This window comes from Schistocerca cancellata, chromosome 3, assembly GCF_023864275.1.
Source record: "Schistocerca cancellata isolate TAMUIC-IGC-003103 chromosome 3, iqSchCanc2.1, whole genome shotgun sequence".
NCBI lineage: Eukaryota > Metazoa > Arthropoda > Insecta > Orthoptera > Acrididae > Schistocerca > Schistocerca cancellata.
Genome location: NC_064628.1, coordinates 481,144,266 through 481,166,279, shown reverse-complemented (window position 1 = coordinate 481,166,279; position 22,014 = coordinate 481,144,266). Strand labels below are relative to the sequence as shown.

The following is a 22,014-nucleotide window of genomic DNA, read 5'->3' as shown; positions in this document are numbered from 1 at the left end:
AAAAGGACCCAATTATTATTTTACTCCGGCTGCCAAGAATGACCTCTGCCCATAATAACTAATAGGAACTATCTGCTGCAATTTCTCTACAAGACAAACCACTTCTAATGCAACAAACACGCCATCACCCACTGTGTTCACCCTATCCTTTTGGAACACAGTTTAAAGAAAGAAGCAAATCTCCTGGCTTTGATGAAATCTACAATGAATTCCTTACTAACCTCAGTACAAGTGCCAATAAAAGGTCAGCCAGTTCCTGCTCTGATGTTTTGGAATCAAGTTATCTTCCAAAGCTCACCAGAAAGCAAAAGTGATGGCCATCCTAAAGCTAAGGGAAACAAAAGACAAAATTGAGAGCTTATGAACTGCAGCCTTTCTAAGTTTCTGTTACAAACTACTGGAGAGCTTGATTCTTAACACAATAATGCAGGTTATTAATGGAAGCATTCCAATTGAACAAGCGGGATTTAGATAAGACCGAAACTGCACAGATCAGCTTCTCTGCCTAACAAAATACACTGCAGCTGGTTTCCAGGAACAACAAAAATATCAGCCATGTTTATAGACATCACTGCCACCTATGATATCATTTGGACAGACAGCGTGCTATGTAAATTTCTTCATGTAGAACAATAGCCAAGCTCCTGAACAACTTGGTGGCAAATCCTTCCAAATACTTCTGGGCCAAAATAAAGGCTCACAGAAAATTCTGAATAATGGGCTGCCTCAAGGACTTGATACTGGACCCCATTCTCTTCAACCTACACAGAGCTGACATTGTGGAAACATTTTCTACAAAATTTGCATATGCGGATGGCATAGCAATTACAACAAGGCATAACTCAATAGAAGTGACTGAACAAGCATTATAAAATGACCTAGCAAGCCTTGAAGAATACAACAGAAAATGGAAAACAATCCCAAATGTAACAAGATGGAATGTTCATGTTTCCATCTGAATTAATTAAATGGTTAATCCCAAACTGCAAATAAACTTTAATGGCTCTCAAATCAAATACAATATTGCCCAAATTGTCTACGTAGTACACTGGAAATGACTCCCATCAACAAACAGCACTTTCAGTACAGCTATAAAGATTGCCTTAAGAAATAATATAAGACTGAAGCTGACAACCAACAAGCTATCTGTTTGCATGAATGACCACCGACAAACAGTAACCAAGAAACAAGTGGACCACATTGTTGCTGAGTACGCTGCCCAACGTGCCATCCTTCATTTCAATGACTACTTCACAGCCTGTGCCATATGGATCCTTCCCATCAAAACTATCTTTTCTGAATTGCACAGGTGGCAAATTTCCCTGCAATATATCCTATGTTCCCATAACCCTCCTGGCCTCAACTTTTGTTAGTCATTGTCCTCACCCATCCAGCCCTTTCACTGTTCCCATTCCAGCAGTACACAGCCGTCCGTCATACCACCATCGACCATCGCACCCAGTCTTTTTACTGCTCCTTTCCCAATACCCCCCCCCCCCCCCCCGCCCTGCTCTTCTACCATCCATCTAACATCCCCACTACTGCCTTACCTTCTCTCCACTGTCCCAGCCTCCTTCTTACCACCACCCAGTCACCGCTCCCATCATGCACTGGTGCTGCTGCTCGCAGTGTGGCTTCAGTTGTCAGAGACTGCAGTCCTGTTGCATTTGCATGTGTGTGTGTTTCTGTCTGTCGTCTATTTTTGATGAAGGCCTTGCTGGCCAAAAGCTTTACTTGTGACAGTCTTTTTGTTGTGCCTATCTGTGACTCAGCATCTCTGCTATGTGATGAGTAGCTTTCTATATTGGTATGACTACCACCCAGCTATCCACCAGAATGAACGGCCACCAGCAAATTGTGGCCACGAGCAAAGTAGACCACCCTGCGGCATAACATGATTTCAATGGCTGCTTCACTACCCGAGCCACCTGTATCCTTCCCTCCCCCAACAGCTTTTCTGAACTGCGCAGATGGGAGTTACCCTTACAACACATTCTCCGCTCCTTTATTTATCCCCAGACTCAGGCTTTGGTACCACACTATATCCACCCTCCAACCAACAGTTTCCACTCCTTATGTCCTACCACCTCCTCCCCATTCTTGTTTCCCACCCTGTTTATTTGGCACTCTCTGCCAATGCGCCCACCTACCTTTCCCCGCTCCTCTCCTTTTTCGCTCCTTCTTTCCCCACCTACCTGTCCACAACCTCTTGACGCTGCACTTGTTGGCATTCTAGTCCCTGCACACTCCACCAGGCAGCATTTGCCTCTCTCCCCACTCATACACTACTATCCCTTCCCCTTCCGAACACCCTCCAGATAGCTGCTTGTATCCCACATGATAGTTTCATTCTGGCCTGAGATGCTGGAGATGGCAGTCGTGTGCATGAGGTGTGCTTTGCTTGTGTGTATGAATGGTGTGTGTTTATCTTTACGAAGGCTGTAGCTGAAAGCTGTATGTAAGTTCCTTTAATTGAGTCTCTCTGAAACTTAACGTGTCTTCTTTATGTTAAGTAGAAATCTGTCTTTTCCAACATGGTGAATGTTGCAGTTTGTAAGCTTTCAGAGCCAGTGGCTCCTTCTTCTGACAGTAGGGTTGAAGTCGAAAAAAGAGGGGCGAAGAAAAAGGTCTGGTGAGGTATATGAAAAGGGGCAGAGTTCGGAAAAGACACACAAACCCTGGGTCAGTGGAGACGTACTGGGCAGGATGTCCCCCTGACACAGGGTTCTGCATGACTTTTCTGAACTGTACCCCCTTTCCTAAACTTCACCAGTCCTTTTCCTTCACCCCTCTTCCTTCCTCTTTGAGACTTCCTGCCAGACGAAGGAGCCACTGACTCCAAAAGCTTGCAAACTTTAATATCTTTTTATGTGTTCTCCTGCCAGTGCCTGGTGAGTAAATTTTTTTTATGTATCCACTTACATTATATCTTGAAAACTACTGGACAATTCTCCAAGAGGTTTTCACAGATAACTTACGTGTAGCTTGGGGCAACATATAGGCTTTATTGATTCAAAATCAGAACACAGTAAAGAAAGATATCATAATTTAAAGTTTTGTCTAAAATTGCCTTCTAGTTTAGTAGTCTGGATGTTTAATCATCATGACATATTACACCAAAGAACCAACTCAGTAACAGATGTATTTTCAGAAGATTACATCGGTGAGAGAATTAAGGGCTGCAATATTATCTTTATCAATATAAACTAACAGCAAATGTAGTTGGCCAGGGTAAACAGATTTACTGACTGCACTTTGTGTATTAAAAACTTTGAGTATTAAAAACTTTGCTTCTTTTGATATGTTTCATTCATATTCTTTGCTGGGAAAAAAAGAATTGATTAAGTTTGCTCTTTGATTTGAGTGCCTCCAAATAACATTTTGATTTAATTTAGTTTATGAATAAAAAAGCCTACAAAACAGCAGAGTCCTTCTGAATACACCACAGCAACTAAACAACTGAGACTATGTGGTCTCATGAATCCAAAGCAGGTTGTGAGGCGAGACTTGCTGCGGCTTGAGAACACCAGGCTTTAATTCGCTGTTTTGGAAATTCCTTCTGAGAGTGAGGCATGAAGTAACTCTGATCAAGAGTGTCATGCATTATCTTGATCCTCAGAAACCTTCATTCACAAAGGCTTAAATTTACTTCACTCCACCGTATCATCATAGAAGCTGAAATTTATTATACGAAGTGGTCCAGGTGAACAAGTTTTTATACCTCATATTCCAGTTATTCGTAACAATTTACCATTTACATGTGTACAATTCCCAGGGAGCTTATGTTATGCGATTAGCATAAAAAAAGCACAATTATAGAAGCTGCATGTTGAAAGGCAGCATGGACCTTAGTGACAGTCACTTTTTGCATGGTCAACTCTGTATGTTTCTCCCAAGTTTGTGAAGCAGACAAGCTCACCATTCATGCCTCAAATCACACTACTTTAAACATTGTACACAAAGAAGCTTTATAAGTCAAAAATAAATTCCACTCATACGAAGTCTTGGGCACAGCTACAAATAAATACCTGGGCAACACTGGGTTTCTCAGCTAGTCGATAGTATAAATAAAGCTTGAACAAATGTTCTGTACTGTTCTCTTCAAGAATACCTCAATACCTTTGTAAGTTCATCCTTCAGTTTGTATATAGGTAAACTCTGCCTCTGTTCAAGAAGTGTCATATCAGTTTTTCTGCCAAAAGAGCTTTTCTTCCCACCAATGACATGCTTTTTCCATTCAGGTAGATCTTGGTTAGTTAAACCAATTCCACGCATATTTGCTGCTAAACTCCTGCCATCAGCTAATCAATGAAAAAGAGAAAAAAGGACATTAATATCAGACAAAAAATTTAACATATAAACTGCTTTTCAATAACGCTGATATGAAAAGGGTAGGCAAAACAAGAAGACTTTGACAGTCTTTTTGTTGAGCCTATATGTGACTCCTCATCCCTGCTACATAGTGAGCAGCAATCTATCCTTTTCATAACAATGTGGTTATTTCACCCTGGATTTTCCATTGTTTGATTTCAATAACATTATATTCATCAAATAAGATGAGAAATGCAGGATGTCATGTTAAACATATAATAATATAAAATGTAACAACTAGACATGTAATTGAGATATTTATTAGTGGTTTGCTTCTACAAGTATGGTAACTCCAAACATTTTCTGTGTTTGCTTGCGGCAGTTGGTACAACATGCAGATGCACTTAACTGCTTTTTTCCCATAAATGCTTGTCACTAGCCAAGTGCACTACACAATAGGTATTCTGTGTGCTTTCTCTTGTGGAGCCAAAGTTTGTCACACTGATAAAACATCACGTTGTGATCTTTCAACAAGACAGCACAACTTACCATTATGCCAACTCTGTGAGGGATTCCTTGGTTCATGATTTGGCAGATCAGTGGTTACCGCTCTAAAAGCCCAGACATTACACCACTTGATTTTTTTCTGTGTGGGTTCATCAAGAATAAAGTGTAGCAGATACAAATTTGTAATCTGCGAGATATGCACCATCGCATTTGTGCAGCTATTGCAAATGTTATGCATGCAAAGCTGCAAAACACTTGGAGAGAAGTGGAATACAGATTATGTCTGTTGCGCCACTAATGGGGTGCATATTGAGGTGTGTTAGGTGTGTATAAAAACATGCTGAGTTACCATACTCGTAGAAACATACCGTTAATAAATATCTCAATTATTGCTCAAGTTATTACATTTTATATTATTATATTTTAAAACCCGGACAACCTGTACAGAAATTAATTAGATATAGCATTGCACACCCAATTACAGCTATTGAAAAATAAACATTTTTTATGAATGTAACATGTGGTAAAATAGTTTATGTAACACAGTATACAAAGACAATATGATCGCTTAAGTAATGCAAAACAGCAACAACAAATAAACAATTACAAACTGAAACTGATGGCCAGTAAAATTAATCTCATAGAATATTGCATACAAATGGAGCTATATGTTGATGGGTGAACTCTAAGGTTAAATTGTGCTCCTTAAATTTATGGAATATCTGTAAGATTCACATTCGGATAGTATCCTAAAACAAGTGACCGTAAATCACGTGTTACAAATATACGACCTTTCTTACAATAAAAAAAAAGAAAGCAAATCACAGTAAATAAAAAATTCAACACAAAAATATGTAAAAAATAGTGTTATGATAATTTCACTACATATAAACAGATGTTTGCAAGGCTTACCATATTTATGGTTGAGAATTTTTTCTTTGTTACTACAAGGGAAAGTTATACGAACAGAATGAGTACAACTGCAAAAATAGAACCTACCTTTCTGGTTTGGCAAAAGAAATCATCTTTTACTCAATTCAACTCACTATAAAGTTGGAAAAGTGAACAGAAAACAATGGAGAAACACAATGCAAAGTTTTCAAATTAAGTAATTATCAGATCAAAATGTGATAGCACATTTTTTCACTTTTATTCCATGACCATACATCAAAGGTCACTTTCAGCTATATCGAGATTATTTTCAATAGGTGAAGAGTATGAGATCAGAATGGATAGAACAAAACAGACGAGAGATGCAGAGGACTGACAAAAGAAAGCCAAAGTGAAAAGCGATTGGTGGGAATTAACTGGTGTTTCTGAGAATATTGGTCATGGATAGTTTACAGAGAGAGACAGAGTGAGAGAGGGAGTGAGAGAGAGAGAGAGAGAGAGAGAGAGAGAGAGAGAGAGAGAGAGAGATAATATAATTGATATGGGACAAGAAAAGAATGCATGCATAATGAACCAAATTGATAAGTATAGAGGGGTGAGAGGGACAACAGAAGTGGAAACTGATGGCGATCGAGATAGGAGGCAACTGTCAGATAAATAATATGAAACTGAGAGAACAAAAAGCAAAGGAGATTCATCAATTGCAGATACATTAATAGTCAACAAAGCAAAATAAGAAAGAACATAAAATAATACAGTAAAATGATGCACACAAGTCAGGTTGACATGAAGTGGCAGCAGATATTTATGATAATACTGTACACACCAGCTAGATCTTTGGATATAGTTAGTTAGATAATTTCTTATTTGGATGTTCCAATAGGAGAGAAGGAAAGTTGCTACTCACCTTATAGCGGAGATGCTGAGTTGTGATAGGCGCAATAAAAAGATTCACACAATCATAGATTTCAGCCATAAGGCCTTTGTCAGCAGTAGACACACATACACACACGCACACACACTCACCCAAGCGCAACTTGAACACACATCTGCAGTCTCAGAGAGCTGAAACTACACTGCGAGCAGCAGCAGCACCAGTGCAAAATGGGAATGGCAACTGGGTGGGGGTAAGGAGGAGGCTGAGGCAGGGAGGAGGAGGGATAGTATGGTGGGAGTGGTGGACAGTGAAGTGATGCAGTTTAGATGGAGGGTGGGAGGGAAGGTACAGAGGGAGGAGGGCATAAGTAGTGGAAAGGAGAGAAATATAAATAAAACTAAAAATAAAAATAAATTTAAAAGATTGGGTGTGGCGGTGAAATGACAGCTGTGTAGTGCTGGAATGGGAACAGGAAGGGGGAAGGATGGGTGGGGACAGTGACTAACGAAGGTTGAGGCCAAGAGGGTTACGGGAACGTAGGATGTACTGCAGGCAAAGTTCCCACCTGCACAATTCAGAAAAGCTGGTGTTGGTGGGAAGGATCCATATAACACGGGCTGTGAAGCAGTCATTGAGATGAGGGGTATCATGTTTGGCAGCGCATTGAGCTACAGGGTGGTCCACTTGTTTTTTTGGCCACAGTTTGTCGGTGGCCATTCATGCGGACAGACAGCTTGTTGGTCGTCATGCCTACATAGAATGCAGCACAGTGGTTGCAGCTTAGCTTGTAAATCACATGATTGGTTTCACAGGTAGCTCTGCCTTTGATGGGATAGGTGATGTTAGTGACCGGACTGGAGTAGATGGTGGTAGGAGGATGTATGGGATAGGTCTTGCATCTAGGTCTATTACAGAGGTATGAGCCATGAGGTAAGGGATTGGGGGCAGGGGTTGTGTAAGGATGGATGAGTATATTGTGTAGGTTCAGTGGGCAGCGGAATACCACGTTAGGAGGGGTGGGAAGGATAGTGAGCAGGACATTTCTCATTTCAGGGCATGACGTAAGGTAATCGAAACCCTGGCGGAGAATGTAATTCAGTTGCTCCAGTCCCAGATGGTACTGAGTTATGAGGGGAATGCTCCTCTGTGGCCAGACTGTGGGACTTTGAGAGGGGGTGGGAGACTGGAAAGATAAGGCTCCACAGCTGTAGTTTTGAACCACAAGGATTACGTGGCAGAAGGACTCCATCAGCTGTCAGATACTTCCACCTACAAACCATGCCTCAGTGATCCCATTACAGCAATCCACCAGGATCTCCAGTCACCACTCAAATCCATCTCAGAACCTCTTCCCACAGTCCATCTCTCTACTTACCCCTACCACTCCCCACACTCCCACCTTCTACATGCTTCCTAAAGTCCATAAACCCAACCACCCAGGACACCCTATTGTGGCTAGTTACTGTGCCCCCACTGAGAGAATCTCTGCTCTCATAGACCAACACCTTAAACCTATTACCCGGAACCTATCCTCCTATATAAAACATACCAACCATTTCCTCGACCGACTCTCCACTGTTCCTTTCCCTTTACCCCACGGTGCCCTGCTCGTCACTATTTATGCCACCTCCTTGTACACTAACATTCCTAATGCCCATGGCCTTACTGCCATCGAACCCTACTTTTCCAGATGCCCTATGGATTTCAAACCAACAACCTCTTTCCTAGTATCCATGACCAATTATATCCTCACCCACAGTTACTTCTCCTTTGAAGACATTACCTACAAACAAATCTATGGTACGGCTATGGGAACCTGCTTGGCACCATCCTATGCCAACCTATTACTGGGCCATCTAGAGGAATCCTTCTTAAAAATCCAGAATCCTAAACCCCTCACCTGGTTCAGATTCATTGATGACATCTTTGCTATCTGGATTGAAGGTGAGGATACCTTATTCACATTCCTCCAGAACCTCAACAACTTCTCCCCCATTTGCTTCACCTGGTCCTACTCAAACCAACAAGACACCTTCCTAGATGTTGACCTCCACCTCAGAGATGGCTACATCAGTATCTCCGTCCATATCAAACCTACTAACCACCAGCAATACCCCTCATCTCAATGACTGCTTCACAGCATGTGCCATATGGATCCTTCCCACCAACACCAGCTTTTCTGAGTTGCGCAAGTGGGAACTTTCCCTGCAATACATCCTATGTTCCCCTAACCCTCCTGGCCTCAACCTTTGTTAGTCACTGTCCTCACCCATCCAGCCCCCTCCCTGTTCCCATTCCAGCACATACATAGCCGTTATTTCACCGCCACACCCAGTCTTTTATTTTCTCTCCTTTCCACTACTTACCCCCTCCACCCCTTCTCTCCCACCCTCCGTCTAAACTGCAACACTTCACTGTCCGCCACTCCCACCATACTATCCCTCCCCCTCCCCGCCCCAGCTTCCTCCTTACCCCCACCCAGTCGCCACTTCCATTATGCACTCGCGCTTCTGCTTGCAGTGTAGTTTCAGCTCTCTGAGACGACAGATGTTTGTGCAAGTTGCGCTTGCGTGAGTGAGTGAGTGAGTGAGTGAGTGTGTGTGTGTGTGTGTGTGTGTGTGTGTGTGTGTGTGTGTGTGTGTCTACTGCTGACAAAGGCCTTATGGCCGAAAGCTATTATTGTGTGAATATTTTTATTGTGCCTATCATGACTCAGCATCTCTGCTATATGGTGAGTAGCAACTTTCCTTCTCTCTCTCCTGGATTTTCCATTGTTTGTTATTTGGATGTTCTATGGATATAATCTATTACGTGGCATATAGCAATTGATTTACAAATGTGACACATGTCCTCAGATGGGAAAAAATGTCTTCATGCAGACAAATTACTTAAATAGCCTTTACTAGCATTTACACAATTTTACATTAGGGAGTCCTATTTCAATGTGAAGAGGTATCTGTCAATGATGTTCAATACTAAGGCAAGGTTAATGTAAAGTCTTGCTTTCATTAACATGTTGGAAGGTATGGTCTTCTGTGAATACCCAAATTTAAATAACATTTTTCTTTTCAGTGAGCTTTAAAATTTTTTGAATCCAGAATAGGATGTAAAAAGGGAGACCAATAATGTGTTGGGTAAACAAATTCCAACTTCCTGATTCCCGGATGATCTTATCTCATAATGAGGCACCGAAACAACCCAAGTGTTTCATGTTCTAAACCATGACCACCATCAGGTTCTGGATATTGCTAGTATTGAGCAAGATTTTATGAGCCGTGATTCCAACAAAGCTTAGTGGTCACAATGACAGTATTAAATTCTGGTCAATAATTGCAGTCAGTCATATGAGTGCTCTCTTGAAATGTTCTGCCCTTGATGACATATCTTTGCCAATGGTCTAGCCATGAAACATTTAATGTCTAGGGCACACAGTATAGATTTACAATGTGACAACACAAACAGTGACAAAAATGGCGTAAGGTGCCATACTCAGTGTTAAAGAGTTTTCAAATAATTTAAAATATGTTATTGGGGGATGGATGAAAGTTATTCTGGGTGATGTGACAAGTAGTTTTGGTAGTGACAGTCACATTGCAGCACACAAGTGTTATTTAAAACAGGTCTTTATCCATCCCTTCTGCAAATAACTGCCAAAATCACAGCAATAACAAATGTTCCTTTGCTTAGTTCTGAGGTAAATATAGAGGTGAAAGACATTGAAGCAATTCAGAGGCAGGCTGCTAGATTTGTTACTGGCCAGTTAGAACAACACATAAGTGTTACATAGATGTTTCAGGAACTTAAACGGGAATCCCTGGAGGGAAGGTAACGTTCTTTTCGAGAAACACTACTGAGAAAATTTGGAGAACCGCCATTTGAAGCTAACTGGTGAATGATTCTACTGCCACCAATATACACATCTCATGAAGATGAGATATGAGAAATTAGGGCTCTTATGGAGGCATACACACAGTGGTTTTTCTCTCGCTCTAGAGATATGAGAAATTAGGGCTCTTATGGAGGCATACAGACAGTGGTTTTTCCCTCACTCTAGAGATATGAGAAATTAGGGCTCTTATGGAGGCATACAGACAGTGGTTTTTCCCTCGCTCTAGAGATATGAGAAATTAGGGCTCTTATGGAGGCATACAGACAGTGGTTTTTCCCTCACTCTATTTGTGAGTGGAACAGGAAAGGAAATGACTAGTAGTGGTACAGAGTACCCTCCGTCATGCACCATATGGTGACTTGCAGAGTATCTATGTAGATGTAGATGTAAATGATCCTCATCTGTTCCAACTAGGACCACAATATCAATTTCTAGAATTTTGTAACATCCAACCAATCATTTTCTGCCATCTGGTATGGCATCATTAATATTATTGCCTAGTCCAAATGGAAGCTGCTAAGACTACAAATTTTTCTTCAAGCTAGTCAGTTTCCTGATAGACATGATAGTAAGATGCATACTAAAATCATAGAATCAAAAGAAAAATTAACTTGAGACAACTGTAAAATTATAGAGAGGTAGAATGGATGGCCAGTACTTATGCACATTTAAATGTGTCTTACTGGCAGTATTGGGGTTTTGCCTTCTGTAATTTAAGTAACAGTGAGCCATAATAAAATGATCAAAAGTTGTACTTCCATTTATAGTATTAAAATGGCTATTGTATATCATTTCTCCAAAACTATGCATTTCCCTGAAAAACTTCATTCTTTGTCTTTTTTAAAAAATATTTTAGGTGAAACACACGCATTATGTAGCCATTTTGTACACAGATCCTACAATTCCAAACATGACCACTCTTCTGAAAACATGTGGATGGGGGTCTTTAACACTTACCTTTTTTCAAAGGTAATCTTTTAGTATGGGAATTACAACATAATATTTAAAGCAATATGCCTACACTTTTACAGCTCAATTTTAATTTTACAAAATTAAAAATATGGAAAAGTTTTGCCTACATGTGCGTGTATAGTTCTTACCTTCTGGAAGGGGATCTATCCAATTCTTGTTCAAGCCAGTTGGTATAGAGTCCATTTCTTGTTCTCGCTGAAGCATTTTAAGTTCCCTTCTTTCTTTTGCAAGCGCACTCTGCATCATAGCTGCCTATGAAGAATGAAACAGTTAATGGCAAAGTATTACTGAATGTGCAAGCTAACATCTACATGCTCTGTATGCCTTAGTCAAATTAACTAAATCAGAAAATTTGCGTTTGAGTAACGATATTCAATAGGAACATAACTTATTTTCTTACATTTTACAGAAAGAAAGATTATCTTATGACTAAACTTTAATTATACCTGTGCAAGTGACCCATCAGGATTTTTCACAATCCTAACAGGACTCAAATCATGTAGCATACGACCATGTCCCTGCAGGAATGGTGGTTCATCCTCCACCATTTCTATCTCAATGTCTTCTTCTTCATCTTCCTCCTTTGGCAGGAGGCCAGTTTCATCATCAAAATCAGGCAGTTCAGATTTGTCAATGCACGCTGCAGACAGCATCTATCAAAAACATACAGAATTTAAAATATTTGACACAATTATGCAGCAATCTTCTATTAAAAATATGAAATAGTATTAAGGTACTGAAATTACAAGTGGAAAAAATTAGACCTAATGCTTTCAGACAGGTTAACACTGTATGCCAAGCAAGAACATGTAGTGTTTCAAGAATTTCTACGTAAATTCTAGAACCACTTGGCCTTCTATCATCTCGAACATACGATATTTTGGATGTGAGAGTGGGATGATAGAATCCTAAGAAATGCGTGTCACATGTTTGTGTGTGCAGGTTTGAAGTTTGTCGTGAAAAGACTGTAGACACGGTGGTCGAATGGCACCAACAAGTAATTGTCGGTCAGTCCATGGAAGTCGTAGTGAAAGAGCTAGGAAGAACTATGAAACTTCTGGGTTATTCTGTGTTAATCGTATCAGTGACCATTGTTATAAATAACACGAACATTTGAGATTCTGAATTCTGAAAAAGCTCTTATCTTGGTTGGACTTGCTGGAGGCAAGACATATTTCACAATTTGTTTGTAACAGAGTTATGGTTGTTAAGCCAACTCCTTTCTAAAATGTACTTAAATCTGTTTCTAATATGAGACGATACGAGCGACTTACAAGAAGTCAAATGTTTATATGCAAAGTGTGAATTTTGTTCTTTCTGAAGCTCAAATATACCGATAGTTGTTGAAAACTATTCTTCGAGTACCTAATTATTTCGCAAGTAGAGAGAGAGTCTTTAAAGTTCCTGTAACTAGCATCAATCTTCGGAGAAGAAGTTTATGGAGATTCCAGAAGCTGGCTACCCAGAGAATATCCGCTGGGTACACTAAGTAAGTCGACTCATATAAGAGAAGTGGGAAGTTTGCAATCCAACTTCACACACTCTTAGTCGTCAAATCATTAGAAACTAAAAATGAGTCCATGAATTTGCCGGAAATTGTCTTAACATATCTAAGGCATTTGACTGTGTGAATACGATAGTCTCCTAAACCGACTGAGATTTTATGGAATTCGTGGTACAGCCAACCAATAGATAAAATCTTATCTAAACAAAAGAATGCAGAAAGTTGTACTTAACACTTTGCCGTCTGCACGTCTCATACAGATGTATTCGCTTGGCACTGGCAGTGCTAGTTTCAATTACTTGGCTTGTCACCGGCCATTCTTGACATTATCGGGAGGTTAAAGGTCGTTATGTTTTACTAATCTCGTCGTTAGTTCTCGTAAGTTCACAACCCTGTTCCCCTACTTTCATAAAATTTCGAAGATATACATATGTAAATAAATACAAAATTTGTTTGTTTCATATATTTATTTATTTGCATTGTCTTTGGTACTTAATACTTCTTTTTCGTATGATATGCAGCAAAACAGTCTCCAAGATGTAACGCAACTCCACAAGACTTGCACATTAAGTTTGTTGTTCTGCTTTTTTTGTTTTTGGAACATACATATCAGTTCCTTCATTTTTGTTTATTCGTTTCGGAAATAAGTATTAGCTGGTGTTGCTTTATGTGACTGGAAAGTCTGTCAACCGGATAATGACGAGATATAAGCGATGTAGTGGCAACCCCCAAAACTTTGGTCAGAAGCAGGTACATGGTCTTGTATCCACGAATCAGACACTTTCAACAAAAAAATCCTGAAATCGGAGACTCTTGTGGTCTGTACTGAAATACTGCCCTGTACAGAACGCATTAAATAATGTGCAATTAAAGAGGTACATGAAAACCCTTTTTGACCATTTCATAATTTTTCTGTATATAGGGTAATAACTCAAATATTGGTCTGCCCAATCCACTCCTTTCATGTATTTGTTATTGTCTAATATATTTTCAGGTTGTTTTATTGTATATTTGGTTTTCCTACATTTTCTTTGAGTGTCAGTCAAACTGGCATTATATATAGTAGGTATCATTCGTATCGTTTTAGTTTTTGAAGTTCTCCATATCTGAGCGAGTACTTCACCTTTCCATTGATGACAAGCTTCAAACACATTGACTTTTGCGCACTTTAATTTTTCCGGACATCCTATATTCTTCTCTGCAAATTCTACACTGTTATAATAATTATCCATGTAGAGGTGATGCCACTTTCCATAAGAACGTTTCAATAGTTCCAGCACTGTTTTTGCTAAAGGTTGTCCAGCGCCGCTATATATCTTGAATGAGGAAATGTATCTCTTATTTGAATCACACAGCATCGAAATGAGTATGCCACATTTTGTAATTTTCGATGGATTTTAAACTTTAAAATTTAACTGTCCACACCATGGTAGCATTCCTTCATCAACTGAGATGTTTTGGCTTGGATAAAGGTTTCTTTAAATTTTTTGGAAAAATAATCAATTACAAATTGCACTTTGAAAAGCCGGTCAGCATTATCTAGTTTATATTTGCTATCGTAAAAATGTAAAAATGATACTATGTGTCTGAATCGGTTGCGGGACTTCGTTTTGTGAAATATCGGTGTGTCTATCAACGGATTCGTTGACCAATAATCATCGATCCTTGCTTTTTTTACAATTCCCATAAGGATAGCAAGCCCAAACCATTTTCTAAGTTCAGGTCCTGTAACATCGACAAATTTGGCAATTTTTTTTTTTTTTCCTTCTATTGCAATTTTTAATGTAGTACTTGTTGGTTTCATTGCTAAGATATTCAAATAGATCGTTCCCAATATACAATTCTAAGATATCCTCGACGCTCTGTGTATCTTCAGGAAATATGTTTGGAATGGGAGATCCTTCAAATTTACTATTGGTCCTCGGTAAATCAAAGTCTGACCACTGTGCACTGTCGTCTTCTTCTGATTCATCCGAATCAGTTGGCAACCATAGCATTCACCGAATTCTTCTTGGACGTATTTCACTACCTTCCGACGATTCTGCTTCACTTTCATTTTTTTGATATTCAATGTCTTCTTCCCACTCAGTCAAGTCGTTCGAAACATCAGACAAGACGTCTGCTAATAGGTAGCACACCGCGCCTGGTACACGCGGTGCTCAGGGACCACAGCACAGCTATGACACCTGAGGATGGGCTTATAACAGTCCGCAACCAGCTGTGTGAAAATAAAGTAACTTACAACTGAAGTGGTATTTTCAACCTCTGCTGTTACTGATTTGACTGATGGGGCTGCTGAGAGCTATACCACCTACTGCACTCCCCTGACTTAAGCCCTCATCAGTTCAACTCGATTTCTCAACTGAAGAAAACATTTCACAGCATTTGCTTCAGAACTGCTACAAAGTCGTCGGGCAATAGACCGCACCCCTCGAACTGTCAACACAACTGGCACTGCTAAGAGTATCCTACGACTTCCACATGGCTGGCAACAGAGGGTACACAATGCTGGTGACTACTCTGAAGGTCAGTAAAACTTTGAAACATGTATCTATTTTGTATGAGCTGTAAATAAATAGTTGCCACTATTAAAGTTCTAACCCTCGTATTCAGTTCTGCACATCTAGAGGTACTTACATCATTGAATGGAGAGGAAATAATAACTAAGGTGAAAATTTTTAAAAAAATTAGGTGTACTTTTTCATGAGAAATGAAACTGGAAAAAACACGTTTTGGAACTCTTAAAACAAAGAGAAGAAGGCAAAACATAGTATGAGATCATGGACTGGGGAAGACTGATGAAAAGAGAGAAAAACTGATAGCCTTTTGTGGATGATTTGATCTTTGGATTGCAAATACTTGGTTTAGGCACCATTAACAGAGATTATACACATGGAAAGCTCCAGGTGATATTGCTAGATATCAAATAGCCTTTGTTATAATCAGACATCAGGACAGGATTAAAGCCTATTAAGAAAATACAACAGATAAAGAAATGGTATTGTGGGAAATTAAAGAGTGAGAACTTTATGAAAGAGAGCAGCCACAACGTCAAAAATACACCGGAAAACACAAGGAAAAGTGTAGATTTCACTGAAGAATGGTATACCATTAGAAGTACAGTGTTGGAAGGATCAGAAACAGAAAATGGAGAGGAGAAAAGAACAAGCATTAAGAAAGAGTGTATAACAGAAAGTATGTTTGATAAAGTGAATAAATGTAGCAAAAAGAAAAATGACAATACGGAAGAAGGAAGAAGAAAGTACAGAAAAATAATCAATGAACTAAGAATTTTAAATGACCAGGCTAGAAAGGACTGGATGAGAAAACAACGTGAGAAAAGAGAATAAATGGATGAGAAAGTAAAATTGGAAGAAACGTACAAAACAGCAAAATTCTTAACAAGGAAAGAAGTAATGAAAATAAGCAAATGAGGAATGTTAAATGAACATGGGAAGAAAACACTGTGTATAGAAGAGGAGCCTGAAGTTTGGATGGATTCTGTGGAAGAGTTATGTGGTGCACAGGCTGATGATACTAGAATGGGTTTGGAAGATGAAGGGGAACAAAGATTTACTAAATGTTACATCTGGAGTGTATGAATCATGGACAGTTAAAAAGAAGGAAGGACAATATTTAGAAAGACTTAATAATGAGGAAGTAATGAAGAAAATAGAGGAAGAAAGAAGATTATCTAAAGTGAAAAAGAATGAGAAAAAAAATCTCAACTGGAAAATAAACTGCATAGGAATTGTCAACAACAAAAAATTATAGGGAGAATTGTGGAATTAATGAAAGAAAGAGGTAGCAAGAGAACTGGAATGATGGATGACATTAGAAGTGGATGAACACACAAACATATGAATGAAGATGCTTAGAACAGGAGCCTCCAGTTGAAATCTGTCGTAAGACAGATACGCCACAGAAGAAGAAAATAGCTTAGTTCAGCCATATTTGCATTTCAAATCATTGCAAGTCTTGGGAAGAGAAACTGCAATAACTTATCATATTTGACATATTATCATTCAATAATGTTCTGTAGTAGCTCATCTTTATGAAAGAATGTCTTCACCGCACAAAAACATACTGCATAACATATGGAGCAAATCCCACGTTTGTTGTAAATAACCCACTACAGCTCAAAAGGGACAATGAAGTACATAAATACAATTCCAGAAGAAAAAAAAAAGCCCTGGTGGGTCTATCAATATTGACAGACCGCCATGTCATCCTCCGCAAATGGCATTGCTGGATGCAATATGGAGAGGTGCAGGGTCAGCACACCTCTCTCCCAGCCAATGTCAGTTTTCGTGACTTGGAGCCACTACTGTTTTGTCAAGTAGCTTCTCAACTGGCACAAAAAGGCTAAATACACCCAGTTAGAGTCCTCCTGCTAAGAATGAAATTGCTGGTAGTACTGGTAATCAAACTCTGGTTCTCCACATGATAGTCAGTTGCAGTGATGACTCAAATATGGAGGCGTGTGCATGGACATGCACACACACACATGGGCACAGGTGCACTTGCGCCTGCCCACCCATTCTCTCTCTCACACGCACGCATTCTCCACATCATTAGGGTTAATGATACAAATGATCCATGATCCATGGATCATGAAACTAGCTAACAACTGAGGTACCTTGCATGTCCCTTAGCTGTCTCACAAACATAAACTGTCTCACAAACGGTCATAAGTCATTTTACAAAATTATACCTGTTTAATCTCCCATTTTTCTGGAGATGAAATACGGTGCACACGTTTGCGGCTGTTAGTTTCATCTTCTTCAGCTAATGAACCTTGCAGCTCCAACAATGATGTGGGCCTATCAGGATTACGATGAGCCTGTTCTTCATCCCTGTGAACAAAAATTTAAAATGATCAAACATTCAATTTAATAACTCCAATGGAAGGCTCTCAAAGCTTTTTCCTGCACAGTTCTCACACATATTCCACTTCATATAGCATTACTAATTTTTTTGTTTGCTTTCTATTTATTAATCTTATTTCTGTTAATAAGCAAGTTCAGTGCATGTATTATTTTCATAATGAAAAATCCAGGATGAAACGTAACAAGATAATGAAAAGGGTAGTTGCAACTCACCATATAGCTGAGATGCTGAGTTGCAGAAAGGCACAACAAGAAGGCTGTCAGAAAGTTAGCTTTTGCCAACAAGGCCTATGCCAAAAATAGACAGACTGGCTCCAGTTGCCAGAGACTGTGGTCATGAGTGTGAGAGATGTGTTTGTGTGAATGTTTGTATGTTGTATGTAATAACTTTCCGACAGTCTTCTTGTTGTATATTTCTGCGACTCAGCACCTCTGTTATACGGTGAGTAGCAACTACCCTTGTCATTACACTGTTATTATTTTCACAGTTAATTTGGTGAGGATGTAAACAGCATACTCCAAATCTGTCAAGAATTTGGTTTTTTGGCTAACATCCAAGATTCAAAATAACTTTTCTTCTGATAATAATTCCAATAGAGCGGCGTTTGACACATTCAGGTCTCACATAATTGACTCATATGTAAGTTTACCACAAACTGTAATCATCAACTTCATACTTAAAATACTTGTACTTTAGTGGGTGTTGGTATATATCTTTACTGGGGTGCAGAACAAATAAGCATTAACGAGAATGCATCTACAAAAACAGAAATTTCTCACTGAGATAAGATGATGTAGTTAGCCTATAAAAATATAGAGTAAAAATGGAAGAAGTTGACTGTTACACAAAAAAGCAACCAATTGATGACTCATATAAAATAAAATAAACTTCTGACAAGTTACAGAAAGAGGTCAAGTGAAATAAGAATACTTTATTAATACTTAGCATGCCACTGACACAATATCACAGTGATTGGTAAATGGGAAAGTGTGGTGGGTGTAATATTTCAATACACCAGTGAAGATGTTTTCCTGTGATGTTGAATATACACAGAATCAAAGCTATTGTGACTGAAAGATATCAGTGGTGACCAGCACCAACATAACAATTCACTACTGAAACTTCACAGACATTAGCTGGCATGAAGATTCTCTCTGGAATTTTGTATATTTTCAGGTTGATTTTGAGTTTAAAATGTGCAGTAAATAGGAGAAATGTCTAGAAAAAATGATAACCATTGTCTTGTTATGTAATTTGTCTCACTTTAGGTCAATATAAAAAATTATAATTGCATATTACGCCTAAAATTTGGCAAATTAAGATAACAAAACACCAACAAATGCCTATTAACTGCAGAAGAAATACTGGAAGGCAGTAATTGTAGCTGTGCTGCAAATATCAGCCAGCCATGTGAGCACCAATATATAATATTAATATGTACATGTATTTTTCTGTTAATATTTCTGTCAGTACATGTATTAATGTAAATACCATAACCTCAAAAATTCTTATGTACTCATTATGATAATATTTACTTAACAGAGAAAAATGAACACAATGAAGATGGAGAAACTTTTCCAAAACTTGTTTGGGTACTAACACAAGAAAAATTGTGTTTGGTCAAGGCAGAACCACATTTCATTATTATATGGTATGTCTAGATTTATTTGAAGTGAAACTGCTGCATTTGTTTCTTGTATAATTTTCACAGAATATGTTGTCATAAGAATATATCCTGCAAGTACTGCAAGTACATCAGGACAAAGCAGATCTTGCTTGGTCTTCTTCATATACACCTATGCGAAGTAAAAAAGAAAAAAAAAAGCGTGAAAATGACTTTGATGAGAACTGGACACGAGTGGATGAAATACGAGGGTGGTTTGAAAAGTTCTTCGAACGGAATCGAAAAAAAGTACTTACATCACTGAAACTTTTTTTTTTATTTTTCAATGTAGTCTCCTTGTAGATTAATGCACTTGGTCAAACGATGTTCCAGTGCCTTGATCCTATCTCGAAAATGAGTTTCCTCCAGGCCTGAAAAATAGTTGTCAACTCCGGCTATTGATTCTTCATTTGAAGTGAATCTTCGTCCACCAAGAAAAATTTTCAATTTTGGGAAGAGATGGAAGTCTGACGGGGTAATATCAGGTGAATAAGGCAGGTGTGGCAACAATTCATACCTTAGTTTGTGTAATTTTGTCATGGCGACGGCACATGTGTGCGTGCATGCATCAACAGTTGCAACACCCATCTTGCAGATAATTTTTTCATTTCTAATTCTTCAGTTAAAATGTGATATACCCTATCAGATAACATCTGGCAGTTGTGAGCAATTTCAATTATTTTCAATCGGCGATCTTCCATGACCATTTTGTGCACTTTTGCAATGATTTCTGGAGTAGTGACACACCTTAACCGATCACTGCACGGATCATAATCTAAGCTCTCCCGACCAAATTTAAATTCATTTGTCCACTTGGCAACATATGAATATGAAGGAGCAGAGCCTTTCAGTGTATTCTGGAAATCAGCATGAATGTCCTTTGCTTTCATACCTTTCTTTACAAAGTACTTAATCACTGCTCGAATCTTGATTTTTTTCCATCTTCATAAATCACTAAGCAGGAACAACAACAGAGCCACATCACCACCACAGCTCTCTTCCAAGAGCACTGATGTGGCATGTGTTTACAGGCAACAGTCCAATGAATATCATGTGAACAACTCGTTGTAGTAGTGCCGACCTCTTGTGGTGGTTCCGAGAACTTTTCAAACCACCCCTCGTAACTGTGTACATAGGTACAATGGATTGAAACAAAATGTAGGACAACACATAAAGCAAATGTTTAGATATATTATTTGACAATCCACTAATAACAAACACAAAGGGATAGACAAATTATTATTTGCAAATCCGAGGACAATGTTAATGCAAATAAGCTTCTGGCTAGTTCTAAGTTCAAACTATAGAAAACTCTGACTACAGCAGGGAAAAAAGATCCTTGCATATAACAATAAGTGACAAGTCAGATATGAAGAGTCATTGGAATACTGACACTGTTGTCGGTTTCAGGTTTTGCTCTAGCCAAATGATATGTTTATTAACATATATTATTCTTTCACATGAATGACAACTTAAGGCAAAGAAAGGAAGATGAAAAAGGATTTGTCCATTTTATAAAGTTACACCTCAACTGAATTCATCGACAGAAAAATCTGAAAACACTTATTAATCCGAAGAAGCTTATACAAATGTGCAGCTAGCTGAACACTTACCTGAAGCAAATACTGGTCTTCTTCGGTAGCAATGAATAACTGGAAAGGACTATCAAAAGGGTAACCTATTTGAGCAACGTCTGTTATATGGGCCATTGAACCTTAAAACAATGAATAAGTGGACAAAGCAGGATTTTTATTGCATTATAATGGCTGTATGAAATGCATGCATACCACACACCATACTGACAAATAAAAAATTCCCTACAAGCTTGGTGTCAGTTGCAGGAGAGTCAACAGAGAACTTTTCACGGGGTCCATGAAAAGTAACTGGACTTTCAGAAAATTTGTTCCCAAATCATATCATCATCATCACAGAAAGGAAGAAAATAAGACAAAAAAGATGTGTAGTATGGAGTATAAAAAGAAAAAATTTTAACAGGGAAGGCTGACACATTGGACACCCCATATGAGTACAGTAAATGTAGTGCAGACAGTGTATCTACCTTTGGTTAAAGTGGTAGTACAACATAATGCAATATGAATGCTAAATTTCACATTGATCTTGTGTTTTTATGTTTTTGTATCTCATGTAACTGACTATGAATGAAATTTAAACAAAAAGGTGATCTGTTTACTTATTTATTTGACTAATGATTCTTTTTCAATTCTTTCTGCAATAAATATTACTGGATTGAAGCTTCACCTGCCTATTCAATATCAGCCTTCTAATACAAACATTGGTGTATTTAAAGCAGAAAGCCTAAATTCTTAAGTTTGTTTTCTATTTACAACTACAGATTTCTACAAATGAGGTATAACTTCTGGGAAAAACACACACACACACACACACACACACACACACACACACACACACACACACACACACACACACAGCTGGTAACAGTTGCTACCTACAAGACCTGCACCGCAGGTCTTAAAAAAGTATCTAGAGAA

At 38.7% G+C, this 22,014-nt stretch overlaps 1 protein-coding gene across 1 annotated transcript in view; it reads right to left on the bottom strand.

Annotated features, from left to right (window-relative positions):
* Positions 1–22,014, bottom strand: part of LOC126175246 (ATP-dependent RNA helicase DHX8) — a 142,469-nt gene that overhangs the window by 69,690 nt on the left and 50,765 nt on the right. The window contains exons 7-10 of the mRNA XM_049921887.1: positions 17,666–17,807; positions 11,894–12,100; positions 11,576–11,699; positions 4,120–4,301 (exon numbers count right to left, since the gene is read on the bottom strand). Coding sequence (XP_049777844.1) covers positions 4,120–4,301; positions 11,576–11,699; positions 11,894–12,100; positions 17,666–17,807 — 655 coding nt within the window. The remainder of the gene's footprint in view (positions 1–4,119; positions 4,302–11,575; positions 11,700–11,893; positions 12,101–17,665; positions 17,808–22,014) is intronic.